This window comes from Elephas maximus, chromosome 2 (genome assembly GCF_024166365.1).
Source record: "Elephas maximus indicus isolate mEleMax1 chromosome 2, mEleMax1 primary haplotype, whole genome shotgun sequence".
NCBI classification, from domain to species: domain Eukaryota; kingdom Metazoa; phylum Chordata; class Mammalia; order Proboscidea; family Elephantidae; genus Elephas; species Elephas maximus.
The window spans coordinates 55,788,102-55,806,351 of record NC_064820.1 but is presented as its reverse complement, the minus strand read 5'-3'; the positions used below and the strand labels follow the sequence as shown (position 1 = coordinate 55,806,351).

At 39.0% G+C, this 18,250-nt stretch overlaps 1 protein-coding gene across 1 annotated transcript in view; it reads right to left on the bottom strand.

Moving 5' to 3' along the window:
• The window catches only part of ITGA1 (integrin subunit alpha 1), a 229,158-nt gene that overhangs the window by 100,936 nt on the left and 109,972 nt on the right, over positions 1 to 18,250 (bottom strand). The window contains exon 7 of the mRNA XM_049863571.1: positions 2,787 to 2,935. Within this exon, the coding sequence (XP_049719528.1) occupies positions 2,787 to 2,935 (149 nt within the window). The remainder of the gene's footprint in view (positions 1 to 2,786; positions 2,936 to 18,250) is intronic.

The window sequence follows — 18,250 nt, the reverse complement described above, 5'->3', positions numbered from 1 at the left end:
CTTTCTCTCCTCTGTTATTTCCTTTTACTCAACCTCAACGCACTTTCTTTCTTAAAAATTTTGGACAAGAAGAGTACACCTTACTTAGGACTGAAATAATGAAAGCTTTCATATAAAATTTTGAGATTTTGTTATAAAGTGAAGTAATTTTAATCATTGTATTAAGTGATTTCTTTAAATATTTTACTTTGGTCACGAGGACAAAGAACTGCAGTTTGGGATATGCCAAAGAAACATTTCTCTTAAACTACCCTTCCAAACAGCTCTCACAGTGAGCCTTAGTTACGCAGCAGATACACAGTAAATGCGTAACATCTTGTGAGCAGTGGGAAAGGATTCTGGTGATTCTGATGGACAAAGGGCATTTCGCCTGTGATTATTTTTCTTTTAAAATGACTTCGAGCAAATCGGACAAGATGTTAACAATTGTCCATTCTGTGTGGTGGGTACCCAGGATTTTGTTAACTCTTCTTCATACTTTTCTATTTTTCTTAAGTTTTCAAAAAAAAAAAAGATCATGGGGGGGACTGTGTTTCTCTGCCTCTACACCACACAAATAGATTTTCTGTTAAAGGCTAGTCTTTCAAATGATGGAAATGGGTGTCATATGAGATCAATCCTATTTGCAGTTCTAATTCTTTAGAGGATCATCATCTCTTTCCCTTGAAGATCAAGGCCATGACCAAAGGAACATCAGCAGAAAGAGATGATTATAAAAGTCCTTTCTTGTAGAAAATCTGATAGCTAAAACCAGGGCTAGCTTCATATAATGAAAGAGCAGCCATTGGCTGAACTCTGTAGAGCACCCTTTGTGTTTCACATATGTTCCTCAGGAAGCTGCCCTTGTCCCCAAAACACTACCATCCAATGTCCTTTCTTAGAACTAAGCATTGACCTCCCTGCAGGGTTTTTAAAATTGAGATTTTCCAGTAAGATCCCTCTTCTTGGAACATGGAGAATTCAGGCCTTATGATTAAACACTTAAGCCTATTGAAAGGAAAGAAAATTAGGAAAAATAGACACAAAAAAGTTTTATGAATTGGGATACAGTGGAAATGGAGGTAAATGATTCCCCCCCCAAAAAATATATATATATATATACTGTTTGCATCTGGCCCTACTTGAAAGGAATACTGAAGCAATTAAAAGCATGCTTAAGTACAAAAAACTAATGCACAAGAACACTTACTAATGCATTATGGGCTTTTTATTTATATTCAAAACTCAATAATCTCTGTGTCCTACAGCTAGACCCTTTGCAAAACACATAGGCAAAAACCATAAAAGGGCATGGTATTTAGAGTGGTATTTATTTGTGAGCAAAAGCAGCCAGAATATTTCATCAGTTAGTTTTCAAAGATGAATGAATGCTCATTCTTAAGTGGTTGCTTTGGAAAACGCACAGCTCCCTCCAGGCTTAGAGGTTTCAAAGAACAGTTTAGTTTAGTTTCAATGTGCAGTCACATCTAGCCAATTATTTCAGAGGCATATTCAGTACACCTAGGCATGGGCAGGTTGTGTGTGCAAATCAGTCATCCTTTGGGCAGGGGGCAGGTAAACGTAAAATTACTCCATCTGTTTGTGGTTGTTTTCTCTTGGGCCCCATATAACTAGAACCACATGCTTTTCTAACACTTATGAGTCTACAGCTGCACATGAAATTCTAAAATTTTGAATATCCAACCTTGTCTTCGGACTGTCCATATTAACTATTTTAACACCCTTAAAACACTGACCTTAGCAGGCAGGAGAAGTGAGAGCATGGATAACGGGCTCTTTAAAAACAGATGAGAGTCCAGAAATTGATAACACTTAACGGAAGAATTCTTAACACTAGTCAAACTATTTGTTAGATTTCTTGTGATTTTTGGTATTGTTTAGTTTTCATTCAAGAGCCTAAAAGCTTTCAGTGGTGATTAAAGAGAGAGACAGAGCACTGGTGGTGCAATGGTTAAGGACTCAGCTGCTAACCAAGAGGTCGGCAGTTCGAATTCACCAACCACTCCTTGGAAACTCTATGCGGCAGTTCTACTCTGTCCTATAGGGTCACTATGAGTCTGAATTGACTCGATGGCCATGGGTCATGAGAAAGACAGGAGGAGATGAGCTGAAAATAAGACAGGAGAAAGTACAGAAAATAAAATATTCCATATGGTAAGAGAAGGACAGTTCTGTGGATTCTTATGAAATGCAATCCAACCAGAGAGTGGGTTATGTGCTTTCCACGAAGGCAACCGTAGAAGGGACAAAGGAGAGGATGTCAATAGGGGGGAGTTCAGAGAAAGTAAAAAAGAAGAAAGAAAGCATTGTGAATAATCAAATCCTTTCAACTTCTTTCAACCTTTGCATTGAAAATCAGTTCAAATAAGGCAATATTTAATTTGGCTTCTTAGACAGACTGGATGTAAATATGTATTGAGTAGAAGTGGACTGGTTTTTATTTATTTTTTTTTTAGACTGGGACTCCTAGGACCTGAAAACAAAGAAAAAAGGAAAAAGATATTCACTGATATTCTTAGTACTCAAGAGCATGAGGCAATAGACTATAGTAGTTTTTCAACTGAATCTCCATTAAAAAAGCCCTTGGGATAACAGGGAAAGATAAGAAGGGTAGTGAGATAATATTACAGAAAAACCTGATCTGGTTCCTATTAATTGATCAGCTGAATCTGGTTTTAAAAAATATGGCTTTAAGATATGAAGGTAAACGCTCAGTCAACACATCAAAGGGCTAGATCGTGAGCAGTTGTTTTTGCAGTCTTGGGTTTATTTTTTCATCCATATACCTTGCCGTGTCTATTCCAAGGGCTGTCATAGTTTGGCGACCACCTCTCTGGACTATTTTACTTGCTGCAACACGTACTTCTTCTGTTGTTGAATACTTATTGAGGTTGAACTCATGGGTTACGTTTTCTCCATACTGTACAATTCCAACCTGAAATACCAAGCCACTGAGAGTTATCCATCTAGTAAAGTTCCCTGTTTTAATCTTCTTCAGCTTAAACATGTAGATCAGATGTAATACACTGTAGTCTTTTAGATGAGTTTAAAAATCTGTCAGTTCACAAATGCTTCTATTTTGACAGCAATAATCCTTGCCATCCTGTGGATGTTCATAGCCCAAAGGACAAAATCAAAAGTGCTGTTATTAAACTTCTTACATTGTTGGCTTATGTATTCAATAGTTTTTATTCAGTGACTGCTAGGCTTTGAGAAAAGATGGTGAACTAGACTGAAATGCCTTCATGGAGCTTCCAAGCTAGAGGGAGGAAGAGAGATTAAACGTGATTATTCAAATAAATGTGTAATCGCAAACTGTGAAAAGGGTTGTAAAAGAAAAGTTGTTACTAGCAAGTATAACTTAGAGGCCTAATTTAAAACGGAGGCTCAGAAAAGGCTCTCAGAAATAATATTTCATTTGCGACTTCAAAGATGATTGCTTGAAGGGTGGAGGACGGAGGCCTGTCCTGGCTGGTGGCTGAGAGGGAGGATAGTGTGCCACACAAAGAGTAGGAAGAGGTTGACAAGGAAAAGAGGTAGGTGCGCCCCGGGAATGGAAAGAAAGCCAGAGAGCGCGGACCAAGGCAAATGAGGAAAGTAGAATAAGATGAAAAAAAACCCAACTGATAGCGACCGTATAGGACAGAGTAGAATTAGATGAGGCTAGAGAAATAAGCAAGATGAGCATCTCGCAGAGGAGCCTGAGTATGCACGAGATTTGAGATTGGCTGGTAACCTGAAGGTTCTCGGTTCAAACCCACCCAGTGGCTCCAAGGAAGAAAGACCTGGTGAAGTGTTTTCATAAAGATTACAGCAAAGAAAACCCTGTGGGGGAGCTCTTCTCTGTCACACATGAGGTTGCCATGAGTTGGAATCACTCAACAGCAGCAGATTTGGTTTTGGTATTTTGCAGGGGCATGTACTTCCTTTATTAGCTTAGCTGCACCTTCATTTCCTTCAAATCAGCCCTTCCCCCACCCACCTCCCTTCTTTTCTTGCTCTCTATCTTCCTTCTCCTACTGTCTTCCTCCCTTTATTCTCTCTTTTCCACGAATTGGATGATGCAAGCAGCAAACTACAGAGCCAACCTAAAGTAAAATGATAAAGAAGGTAAAGTGCCCTCCAGATTCGATAGTCCTTGCTCCATATTCCTTCTTCTGTTTCTTTTCCAGAGCTGCCCACTTCTCTTATCCTTTTTTACACCCTCCTTTAAAGTTTGATTCACACCAATAAATTAATCTGCATCAAGATTTGTGACTGAAGATAATGCTCTGTTTAACCTTCCGACCCCAAATTAGGGACTTGGAGAATTCTTTACCCAAAGGAATGTCTTTATTATAAGAATGCCAGTCACTTCCTTTCTTGAGTAGAGGAAATCCTTTGCCAGAGGGCTGCCTTTTTTCCAATACACGAGGTAAGCAATTGTCTCCCGGTCTGTTGGTAAAGTTGGCTCTGGCTCCTGATTATAGGCAACCCTATTTCCAAGTCTAACCTTATTTTTGGCATCTAGAAAGGGCCAGTATCTACCTTCCTTCTTTCTCCTATTGCTCTTATCACTGTTTTCAGAAATCTTTAGACTTAATTATATGTCTGATTTATAAATGCGTTTCCACAGCTAGGTCTTCTTAAGAATCAAAAACATATTCTGGTATGTGCAGTAACAAACCAGAGAACCGTACAATGGAAACAATCTTCTCTGAGCTACCTTCTAGAGCACGTGCAACATCTTGGTGCAATTATGCCACTAATTACGCTGCTAATGCTAAATAAAAATATTATTCTCTATATATTTTTAGTTTACAATGCGTTTTTACTTCCTTTTGAATTATAGCAACAGAAATTAGTATTGTATTTCACAGATGAAGAAAATGAGTTTAAAAACTCACTCTCTATAGTTGGCTGGAGAAGTCTAATTCATGACTTGCATCCTTTTCTATCACTCTACTCCCTCTCCAATCTCCATAGACAGACATCTCCCTAAAATTCTCCCATTATCTAATGGCTGCACCTGCTAAATACTGCTGCTATTTCATGGTTAGTCAATGAGCTTGATCAGCTAATTGTATTAAAAAAACATCGCCCTCGAGTCAATTCCAACTTGTTTTTATAGTGGGATACATTTGTTATCATTGCTGAGTGCCACTGAGTCAATTCCAACTCATAGCAACCCTATAGGACGGAGTATAATTTCCCCCATAGGGTCTCCTAGGCTGTGATCTTTCCAGGAGCAGATCACCAGGTCTTTATTCCTTTGGAAAAGCTAGTGGATTCGAACTGCCAACATTTCTGTTAGCAGCCGAGTGCTTAACCATTGTGCCACCAAGGCTCCTTGGGATACACTACAGGATATATTTAAATAAATGAGAAAGCAAGCAAGCAAGCAAACAAATAAATTGATCATATGTTCAAAAAAAAAAAAAAGGAAATAGAACCTATGAATCCTTCCTTAAAGCTTTTTAGTTGGGTATAAAATAAGAACTAGAGTATCTATGCAAGTGTGAGATAATGTATATTTTATAAACCGAATGAACATGTAAGCTGCTAAATTCATGTGCACATTAACCCTGCTCTTCTGTGAATATGTTTTTCACCTAATATCCTTCATCTGTCCCAAAATCACATGGTATTATGTTTGGAACAAAGATTGCCAGAAGTACCTTTGGCAACTAGGTAGATACAATCAATTAATTACACAAAAAATTAATGAAATGGATGAGAGTACCTCCATCAGTCCCATTCAGGCTATTTCCTTGAGTTTTAATTAAATGTGATGGACAGTTGTCTCTTTATAACCCCTGCATAGATTTAAAATTCATTTCCCCAATGACCCTATAGCTTTTGATCAGTGATCCAAGGTGACACCGAATAATTATTCAGGGAAATTATGCAGATTTGACATTGTATATATAAATGTTCAGTGTATGTAAAAGTGAAGTGATTTTGTTACTTAGATAATCATTATGCCTAATCCTAGGTGCCAAGATGAATAAATACTGCTGTGGAAGTTAATTGCTTATCCATTCAGGACATCTTAAAGAGTTTGTTCTGTTTTGTTTCCATTGTTTTTGTTTGCTTAGGTAGGAGGCTAAAGATCTTGGAAATTTTACATTTACTTGGATAATCTATTGAACACTCTTCTCTCATTTCTTTGACCTCCTCAACTTCAGTGATCTTTAACTCATCTACACCATCCATTCTCAAGGTCCTATTCTTACCCTTGTCATCTGGAAAAATTGCAGCACCTCAGTCTCAATTTCAAGCATTCTTCTCCCTGACCATTAACTTTGGCTCATTTACCTATTATACTGAACTCAGTAATTCTCTGACCAAATCAAGACCTCCAATTAATTCATTGACCCTACCATCTTTTTTTTTTTTTTTGGTACCTAGCCTAGATTCCATGGTCCATCACTTTAATCATTAACTTACAAACATTTAACTCTCTTAACCTTTTCCCTTTCATTATACTTACGTGGCTAACCTCCAACTCTGCTCCTGTGATACTGAATGTTGCTAAACAAAAATCACATAACTTTTAGACTGGCCTCACTTCAAATTTATGACCATGAATCTCAGGTGGGGTTACACGCAGCACTGCCCAACAGCCCTATTCCCATTTTCCTAATGAGTGCACTTACCTCCCATTTATTGAGTTGAGTCAAATTCTAGTCATAGCTCCCTCAAGAAAAAGAGTGTATCTCACTTATGCATGGGAAAGAATTCACATGAGAAGTGGAAGTCATGCCAACTAGATAAGGCTGCTTTGTACCATATGTGTGTACAACACTTTACATTTACAACACCTTTTACAGATATTATAGACCCTACTATGAGCTACTGGATTATCTGGACAAATCTTCTGTGCAACAGGAATAGCAAAAGTTTTAACATTTGGGTAAGTCACTGATACAATGTTTTATATCTCACATTTCTCTCCTTCTGTCTATTATCTACCTACCCACCTACCTACTTACCCATCCATCTATCCGTCCATCCGTCCGTCTGTCCGTCCGTCCGTCCGTGCATCCATCCTCTAGTTATCATCTATCTCACTTCTACAAGCTCATTCTTTGCAAATTTTAAGATTTTATGAGAAAATTAACACTGCCTGTTCTCTCACCCATTCTGTATACTTTGCTTCTAATCACTTCACTTGAGACTTTCTTCAGATGACTGCCCTTGGGCTATTAGAGCTGCTTTGTCCCAAAGGTTAAAACGAACAAACAAACAAAGTGCCTGGGATTTTACTCCACCTTTTAGCCCCTCCATGCTCCACCAGCAACGCCTGCATGCAAAGGCCGAAAGACCATCCTGTGACTCAAGTTGGGACAACTACGAGAGCTCCCCTTCCAGATCAGGCTGAGGTTGGAACTTTGCCTGAAGTTACATCCTTCTTTGTCCTCTGTTGCTATTCTGCTTTGCTCTCCTGAATCCCTCACTATTTACTCTTGGAAGTACTCCCTTAATAAATCATGTGATTTATTATCACATTAATCCTCCTCTCAGGTTTTATTTCTGTGGAACTCAACCTAAGACAGCTATTAAATATGTTTCTGCCCGCCTACATTAGCCCAGGCCAGACACCATTGCCTTATGGCAATAGTTGGTCTCTCTGCTGCTCTCTCTCCTTCCAGGTCCACTCTCCTCAACTCCTTCTGTATACATAGCACTGTCTTGAAAATCTGCTTTCATCACACTACTTCTCCAGTAACTGTCCATTACCAACATGAATAACTTTGAAATAAACTTTGAAAGAGAATTTTTATTCTAATCACAATAAATAAAAATTTAAGCTGCTACTTGAAATGCTAGGCCTATAGATTAAAATCCAGTTCTTCTCCAAACATCAGACTTTGGTCCTACCTTCTCTATTCAACATATTCAGTATTCTCCAATATGAACTCTACCCCTACCAATATCCTTCCCTCTCCTTCCAACTAAGCTAAAGTCTACCCATTCTCTAGGATTCAATTCAAGTTCCACTGTCTTTGCAAAACTTTCCCTACCTAGTAGCCAGTGTAGCCTATACTGACCTTTCCCTTCTCAGGACTCTGAAGCAAACTTGTCTATCTGCTCCTGTGAGTGCTGCATTCTTCTCAACTGTTCTGTGCGCATGCTTTATCTCTCCAACTACAGTATAAGTTCTAACAGGGCAAGCAGGGGTAAAGGGCATGGACTATGTCATAGCTTTTGGTATTCTCTTATCCCTTACCACTGTTTTGCTTTGCTCACAGTTGACCCTCATGCATTCTTACTAGATTACTATAACATTTCACATAACCAAGTGGAAAAACTGAGATAGCAGAGAAATAATGATAAGCTGGACAAGAGAGATACAAAGAAGTGTGGGAAATGAGAACGGGTAGTAGAAACTCAAGTCTCAGGGACATGATATTCAGTGTAAGACCCTGGTTGATACTGGGGTGCTTGTTTCCTTAGGAAGCAGATAGAATAAGATCTGCTGTGAGTCTTCCCCAGGAAGAGGTGCCATTTATTAAAAATTTTCATTACAGGAAAATGGCCAAATTATAAAACAAAAATTACAAAATAACAGAATTTACTACCTCCATATGCAATGCTTTGCTGAGTATTGGTAAGACCCAGTTCAGTAGAAATAGTTTCTGTCCCAACATAGCCTATAATTTAAGGCAGATAAAACAGACTTGTACAAGTACAATGTATGTGTATAAATGTATATATTGTGAGCCAAGTGATGAATGCATATTGTGAGGAGGCAAGAGGAAAGAGAATCACAAACGTACTTATTGTCTCACACTGAAAGGCCCGACTAAAGAAGAAGGATCCAGCTTTGTGAATGAGATATCCAGGTGAAGAATAGGCAGTGGGTTATGGAAGAAGGTACAGTGGCCTTGAGCCTAGAAAATATGTTAAGGGTGATAATTAAAGGAATTTAAGTCATTCAAGAAAGTGAGAAAAAGAAAAACAACCAGAAACCCTCACAGTTGACTTTAAGTAGACAGTCGTACTGGAACGGCACAAAAGGCAGAGGGTGAGGGTAAAGTAGCAAGCTGGTGAGGAGTAATGGAGGTGGAAGGATTAGACGGTAGTTTCTAAGAATTTCCTTCTGAATGGAAACAAGTATGCAAAGATCACAACTAAAAGAAACAACTGAGTTAGATGTGGGTGTCCTTTAAGGGAGAATGGAAAGGGAGTAGCTTATGAGAACGGTAAAAGAGGGGATGAAGATGGTAGTAACAGACTCCTATAACATAACCCAAAAATTCACAGCAAACCCATAAGACAGAGTAGAACTGCCCCATAGTGTTTCCAAGGAGCAGGTGGTAGATTTGAACTGCCAACCTTTTGGTTAGCAGCCGTTGCTTATAACCAATATGCCACCAGGGTTTCCAGATACTTCATAAATATCTGCTAAATTACAGTGAATAAATTATTCAAATGGCTTCGGGTTGGCGGGGAGTAGAGAAGAAAGAGGAAGAAAAGTGAATGGAAAACATATGCAAGGAGTGACACTGTTAGAAACAACTGAAAGGAGGCCTTTCTAACTGAAACTTAACATCACAACCCTGATAAACTATTAGGAAGAAGAGAATGACAAGGAAGCTTAAGAAAGAGCTGTGTCTAAAATAACTACTAAGTGTACTGAGTCAAAGAGTTATGAAGGAATGAAATTATTTCCTTGTTAGAATTATATTATTACTTTGTATTGTTAAGTCACCAGCATCTACATTTTAATGCCCAGAGCAAGCTAAGTTTTGGGGCTTTTGTGCAGCAATTAACATCATCAAATCAATGGCTTTTTTAGAGGAGTGACGACAGGGTAAAACAATAAGGTTTTCTGTATTTCTGTAAGCTGTGCAATTGCTTAACACGACAAGGCTCAGGCTTTGTGTCTGGCCAATTTATATTTCTTTTTATCAATGCGGGCTACAAAAACCCTGGCCTAAAACATACATCTAATGTAATTAAGTCTGCAAGCCAAGTTAACAGCACAAACCATTTTGAAGGATGTTAACTGAAGCCGAGCTTAATACTTCGTTACTGTAGAGAGGTACATATGATGGACTGGTTCACAGGTAGATTATCACCTCCTAAGGTGACAGGCAATAGATGTAAGTCCTAGGAAAAAAGATACCCTTAGTTGGCCTCTTGCATGATCCAGGCTCAAAAAATGCAAGGATATGAGATGTTAAATCAAATTCAATTCACTGTATTTGTGAGGAATATGGGTTATGGGAGAAATCAGGGTTGGGATGAATGTGAGTCAATGAGTGAACATCTGTAAAGAAGAGCCTGAAACATGACATCAAGGGGTGTCTAGGGAGTCATCCACAAGCTAATACCTTCTAGCTAAATGGATTAATCTGACTTCATGCAACAGAGTAAGAGGTCACCATAATAATGATTTTTAATACAAGGAAAATGAAAAATTCCAGGAATTCTATTTTTCCAACCATAATTACCTGCCTCCTATGTGTTAGGCAACACATAAAACTCCAGACTGCATTCCATAAATAAGAGAATGCGTCATGATGCTGTCATTGTGGAATTCAAAGTCTACCAGGAGAGAGACAGAGGAAACAAAGAGGAATGCTACTAAATAAGAAGAGCAATAAGTGAAGGATATGTAACATGCTACGAGGCCATGCAGAAACCCTGGTGGCATAGTGGTTAAGTGCTATGGCTGCTAACTAAAAGGTCTGCAGTTCAAATCCGCCAGACGCTCCTTGGAAACTCTATAGGGCAGTTCTACTCTGTACAATAGAGTCACTATGAGTCAGAATCGACTCGACAGCAGTGGGTTTTTATGAGACCATGGGAGGAGAAGGAAGCTTTCTTGGGAAGGGTGGGTGGGATGATCATAGAAAATTCCAGAGAAAGTAATATTTGAACTAAGTCTAAGATGTTCGACAAGCGCATAATGCCTAGGATGGAGAAGGGTATTACAGGAAGAGGAGATGATATGAGCAAAGTACAATGTGTGTGGGGAAGGCCAATGTCAAGAAACCACTTGAAAGGCAGAAAGTGTGGGCATGAGGGAAGCAAGATGCAGTGAGGACAGGTTGTCAAATGCCTGCAGTTACAGTGAGGATCACTGCACGTCATAGATTGGTCATTTAGTAATAGAAAGCAATAAAAGGCCATCTCAAAGATATGAAATATTCCTGGAAGTAATTGTTGACCAAAAAAGAAAGAAAGAAAGAAAAAAAAAACTTGCATTAAATGATCTATGTGATAATTAGTATACCTTAAGGATATGTGATGCAAGTGGTTGGGACATTGACTCTGAAGATGTCCAAAATACTGGAAACTGAAGAACTTAATTATTCTTCAGGCAACAATAGGAAATTTTTTTACTCAAGGAAATGCCACAATTTGTATGATAACTCAGGTGAGTAATGGATGAGATGGGGAGAATGGAGACCAGGAGGCTGAGTAGAGAGAAGATTCATTCCCTACAGCACCACACCCAGAAACTACATCCTGATTGACAAGGATATGGCTGCCTGGCTCAGTTAGGCTTCTTTTCAGACCCAGGAACAATGAATCAGGCCCATGTTTAAGACTTCTAGGGAAGTGGCCATAAAATGTGCAGTAAAAGAAAGACAAATAATATTCCTAAAATTTAATTAATTTTTCTCTTTCGTTTTGCTGGTGTAATGTTATGGTACACTCTTGATGTGAACAATCTAGATATTGTTCCATTAGTGTATTTCACTTTTATATCACGCCTCACAATTTACTGGTTTTATTTAGGGTAATGTACTTGTATTTGGCATATTTATATCATTCTCATTTATTATTAAAAGCAATGTTATGTTTAGGTATTGAGGATCAATAAGACCTCCATAATGTTTATACTGTCATATCTTTTATGGAAAGCTCAGAGTGTTTCAGGTTCGTTTTTATAGGTGGATTTTTAAAAGGCAATTTTATAGCTTTTACTCTGCCTTGGGTAAAAAACTAGTTTATAAAAATTCCTTGACTATGTTTGCAAAAGTCGAAATGGGGCCACACAGAACCATGGAAGAAATTTTGAGGAGCTATTAGTTGATGTTTTCATCACTTGTGTTGCATACTGCTAATATGTGTACTAAATTGTCAGTATGGAAAGGTTTTATTTTCCTTCTTTTTTTTTTTTTTTCTACAAAGTGGTAATTACTTCCAGGAATGTTTCTTATCTTTTGGAGACAGCCTCTCATTGCTTGTAATTACTAAATGACAAATCTATGACCTACAGAGAACAGGCCATCATATTTAATCTTTACTGTACCCCAGCCCAGTGCCGTTGAGTTGATTCTGACTCATAGCGACCCTACAGCACCAAGTATATAACTGTAATCAATATAACAAACAAGAACGCATATGGTATAATCAAAATGCAACCTTCGTGTGTATGTGTGGCCCACTATTCCTTTAAAATTTACTTAGGGTGTAGTTTTTACCCTGTCAATGGAGGGAAGGATGGATGTCTTACAACTTTTCCAGTATTTATTAGTTTTAAAATGTTCCATTAATAAAAATCTTATAATAACTAAACCCAAAACCAAACCTATTGTGGTTGAGTTGATTCTGGTTCATATCAACCCTATTAAAAAAAAAAAAAAAATAGTCAAACTAAATTCTCTAATTTAGGTTGAGCCACATGAAATTGTTGTAGGTTAAAAAATGATCAAACAGCAACAACTTCATATGATCCAATCTAAAGTAAAGCAAAACCAACAAAACAAACCATCAAAGTTGATTTATAGTTAAACCCCTTCCTCTTATTAAAGGCTTATAGTAGGTGAGAAGCCTGTTGTTGAAAAGGGGCATGGTTGGCTTTTTCTTTATTTATTTTTCTACTTGTCTCCCCTTAGATTGCTAACTATACTTTCTGATATCTCCAGGGACAAAGGTAATGAAGATAAGTATGGGCAGAAACATTTTTACTTGACTAGAACTATCCTAAAATGGATATTCTTGCTTTCAGGTCCTAACAGGTATTTATGACTTTCTCATGTGTTCTTCAAAGATCTTCCTTCGCTTAGACCTCTCACCTACATCCCTGACCTAGGTGACAATGTCCCACTACTGCACTGTCTAGGAATCAGAGAGCTCTCTGCTTTTCTCTACTGAGGCTTCTGCTCACTTCCTGGAGGCTCTGTGGACAGGACCTAACAGGACCTCATGCTGCCCTCGGTTTTGAGTGGCCCATGCTTATCCATGAGAAACACACACATTCTCTGTTCTGACAAATTCTAGGAGTGCAGGGCAGCTACCTCTCCTTTGACTCGCCTCTCAGCAGCTAGACAGCTGGCCCCAACTATGTGTTCCAACTGTACTAGACACATATCAAGCCCTTTGTGAGATTCCATTGAAGGCTTTCTCATTAGGCTCTTTCTACAAGGACACCCTCTTCACAAATCTTATCACCTCCACTCTTAATGCTCTTATACTCTTGGTGTGGGTGAGGGGTCTAAGAGTCCTCTATCCAGCTCTTAGCTTTCTGTCTTTGCAACTTCTTCTAAGGAGTCTCTCTCAAAATTCATTTTTGTATCTGTCTCCTTCAGGGATAGGCACAGAGAGGATAACTTAGGGGGAAGGAAAGTTTCACGATCCTGCCAATTTTAGGACAGAATTAGCTGCTTTCATTTAAAAAACAAAAACAAAAAAATGAACTTAAATTATGTTAGCAACCAATTAGAAAAAAAAAATGGTTGTCAAAGCAAACAAACTCTCTACGTTTTTGGAACGAACTACTGTAAGACCACATGAAGGGTTAGCGTGTTTCTCAGTGCACATTTCTTTGAGTAGCAAATATCTTTCCTAATTTTCTATGATTGAATTTATTTTCTAAATAACTTAAGGAAGGTTAAACTTTAAAGAGTTTAAAGTGTTATACTTGAAACCATATTAAATACAATTTAGTAAAAACAACAGCTTAGTTGTCCTTCTCAATCTCTTTCTTCTAGAGAATTACTTATGAAGCTAGTCATTGCTACAACTTACACCAAAATAGAAAAGGTTTTAAGTATGTTAAAATGTCAATTATAGAATAAGTCTCATTGAATGTCTACCCATCAGAGAATACAAAAAATGCATTAATTATGGTATATGCACTTATTCAACAAGTGCTCCTTCAAATCCTATCGTGTCACAGCAAAGAACTGGGCTGGTCACAAAGGAGGACACAGAAGATGACATCAAAATATTTTTACTGTCAGGGAGCCCATAATCTAGAGGATGCAACACATATAGACACACACACAGGCACACGCACACAGGCACACACACATATACAGACATACATACACAGATATATACACAGAAATGCACACATGCCACAATCAATATCCTAATAATGTACTAGACCAGCGCTTCTCAAACTTTAACCTGTTTAGGAATCATGCGGGGTGCTTGCTTAAAGTGCAGGCTCTGTAGCCTCACCCTCGAAGATTCAGATTCTGAAAGCCTGTGGTACCCTCCAAGTACTTCAGAGATTTGGAAGCAGGAAATCATGGGCTGTAGCTGGAAAACCACTGCATTAGACAAACGCATCATCAGGGCAGGACCCATGTCTCTTATTCTCCACTAGTGATCCAAGTCCAACACAGTGACAGGTGTTTACTAAGTAAACACTCAGTAAATACATATGAATAAATTAGTATAGCTAAACTCCATAATGAATGATACAAGCAAAATGTGACATAAAAATTAAGAAACAAAAATCAGCTCCCCTCTCTTTAGGAAGCAGGTTCCCTTGGGCAAAGTCAGAAGAGACAGACTAAAAACGATACTGTGCACCGTGCTGCATTCAGAACTGTTCCTCTCTGTGGAATGGGGTTCTTGAACTAAGTAAACGTGGCCAGGCTCTCTTGACTGAAGATAAGTTCATTTCTTTCCCCCATCCCTCCTCACTGGTAGCATCTGGACCCTGAGTGCTGGCCCCATTCCTCTGAATACAGTCATTGTTCTGTCCAAGAAAGACATACAACTCCATGAAGCCCACCCTGGCAGGCTGGAATTTCTCTGGTGGGCAGACAGAATAGCACTCTTTTAGCACTTTCCTCACAGAAATGCAAAATAAATTATAGTTCTAACAGTAGAAAACATCAAAATTGCAGCAGAATGGGTTGAGCATATAAGCACCTGGTTGTTATCTATTTCTTTACAAGGTTGAGCCACTGGTGCAGATGCCCCACTGAAGTAGTACGGTATCATGATTCTCAGATAGCCTTCTAGAGTTTCTTCCTCAAGCTGTGCAGCAACTTCAGCCACGTCACAGCTGTGCTGATTTCCAAGAATCAGTCAAAATAGATTAATTATTTGAAGTACTTTAGAGAAATGCATGAACTTAAAAGTACAATAAAATTCTCAGATGACTAAAATATTAGAATTTAAAAAGATTTCATGAATATTATTAGCTTGGGAAAGGAAGAATTGTATAGAAGATTAAGTGGAATGGACAAAACAGAGGGGAAGAAAACACATCATGGGGGAAAGGGGTGAAACAGGGTGTTACAGATTATCTTAGTCATCTAGTGTTGCTGTAACAGAAATACCACAGGTTGGTGGCTTTAACAAAGAGAAGTTTATTCTTTCACAGTCTAGGAGGCTCGAAGTCTGATTTCAGGGTGCCAGCTCCAGGGGAAGGCTTTCTCTCTCTGTCGGCTCTGGGTAAAGGTCCTTGTCTTCAATCTCCCCTTGGTCTAGGAGCTTCTCAACACAGGGACCCCAGGTCCAAAGCACAAATCCCCTCATGGTCCTTCACTCTTGGTGATAGGAGGTCCCTCTTATCTCTATTCAATTCTCTCTTTTATATCTCAAAAGAGATTGATTCAAAATACAACCTAATCCTGTAGATTTTGAGTACTGCCTCATTTACATAACTGTCTCTAATCCTGCCTCATTAACGTCATAGAGGTTAGGATTTACAGCACATAGTATAATCACAACAGATCTCAAAATGGTGGATAACCACACAATGCTGGGGATCACGTCCTACCCAAGTTTCCATACATTTTGTGTGGGGGGGGGGCACAATTTAATCCATAACGGTGGTCCTCCAAGATCTGTGTTTGAATCCTAACCCCTAGACCTGTGGATAGGGTTTTCTTTGTTATGTTAATAAGGTCAACTCAGTGCAGGGTGTGTCCTAAACCTAATCACTTCTAAATTATAAAAAGAGTGGATTAGACCCAGAAGCAAGCACAAACAGGAGAAGACAGATGCCATGTGAAGATCACTAAGGAACTGAGGAACGTCAGCAGACAAGAATATTTTCCTAGCACCCACAGAGTGTCTTTCCCTAGAGCCAGTGCCCTGAATTTGGATTTCTAGACTCTTGAAGCATGAGAAAATAAATTTCTGTTCTTTAAAGCCAGCCACTTGTGGTGTTTTTATTACAGCGGTACTAGAAAACTAATACAGAGGGGGAAAAACTGTGATAAAACAATTTGACTTCAGAGACATTAGAGCAGGCTATGGAATGCCAAGATACCTGATGGGATTCTGGCCGAGGGGCTGACCTAGGAAGGATGAGGACAGCCTTGAGGAGAAGGAAATAACTACAGACTTACTAATCAAGAACATCCAGTGGGGCCAGCTCTGGAATGTCTCCAAAAGTAGAGCTCTCAAAGGGGAAAGAACATTGGACTGCAAGTGGAAAGCCATGGGTTCTGACCTGCCATCAGCAAGCAAGGGGACCTTGAACAAATCACTTAACTCTTGTGTCCCCTCCATAAATTAAGGTTTAAAGCTAAATGAACTCTAAGGTTCCTTCCAGATTTAATTTTATGGATCTATGCACCCACGACATATTATTTCATAGGAGAGAAAAGTAAGGGGAAGAGAGGAAAGGAGGAAGGTAGAGAAGTCTGCAAAAGGGGAAAAAAGGGGAGGAGGTCTTTGTGGAGCATTTGCCATAGAGAACAGCAAGCCAAACACCTAGGATGCCCTTTGGGATGCAGGATGCCTTGCTACCCCTTAGCAAGAAGAGATACCATATCCTCTTGGAATCTCTAGTAATTCATGAGGGAAGATCATCTTCAGATTAAAAACTTGCTTCCAGGAGAATTTACATTTTGTTATCTTAATGATTTTAGATGAATTTCAATAAGTTCCCTATTGATCGGTAGGAAGTAAACAACCTTACCTTGCTCCTGTTCAGCTGCTAACCAAAACTTCAGCAGTTGGAATCCACCAGCTGCTCCTTGGAAGGACGATGGGGCAGTTCTACTCTGTGCTATAGGGTTACTATGAGTCGGAAGCGACTCAAAGGCAACAGGGGTTTTTGGGTTTTTTTTTGACCTTGCTTAAAAAAAAAAAAAAATTTTTTTTTTTTTTTTAACCTACAGAGGCCAATTCAGTCTTTGAACACAGCTGTACAACATTTCACTTTGCAGTTAGATTTCCCATTTACGCTAGTAATCTTCAGCTACCATAATTTGGGAAAATTTATAGATCAATAGATATCATCAGATGCGACTGAATCAACTCCTCATGGAGACTCCACGTGTGTCAGAGTAGAACTGTGCTCCATAGGGTTTTCAGTGGCTGATTTTTCAAAAGTAGATTGCCAGGTCTTTCTTCTGAGGCACCTCTGGGTGGACTCAAATCTCCAACCTTTTGGTTAACAGCTGAGTACATTAACCATTTGCAGGACCCAGTGGCACGTATACATACATGGAGCTATGGTGGCACAATGGTTAAATGCTTGCCTGCTAACCCAAAAGTTAGTGGTTTGAACCCACCAGTGGCTTCGCAGGGGAAAGATCTGGTGATTTGCTCCCATAAAGGTTATAGCCTAGGAAACTCTATGGGGAAGTTCTACTCTGTCTTATAGGGTGACTATGAGTCAGAATCGACTCAATGGCACACAATTATATATATATATATATTTGTTGTTGTTAGTTGCCATCGAGTCGGTTCTGACTCATAGCAACCATACAGAACAGAGTAGAACTGCCTGATAGGGTTTCTGAACAGTGGCTGATGGATTTAAACTGCCAACCTTTTGGTTAACAGTGAGGTCTTAACTTCTACGCCACCAGGGCTCATATATATATATTCATACATACACACAAACCAATTTTAATGTGGGAGTGGTAAACACTGATGTCATGAGATCTCTTCTGCAGCGCCTCTGAAATTTCTCCAAAAGTAAGAGTTCTCAGAAAGGGAGGGACATGGACTGCATGTGTGGTGCTAAAGCTTCCTACACTTCCCTGTAGTCCCCAAACCATTCAACGACCACTTAGACTCTGATTCTAGTGCTATTTCCTGCCTT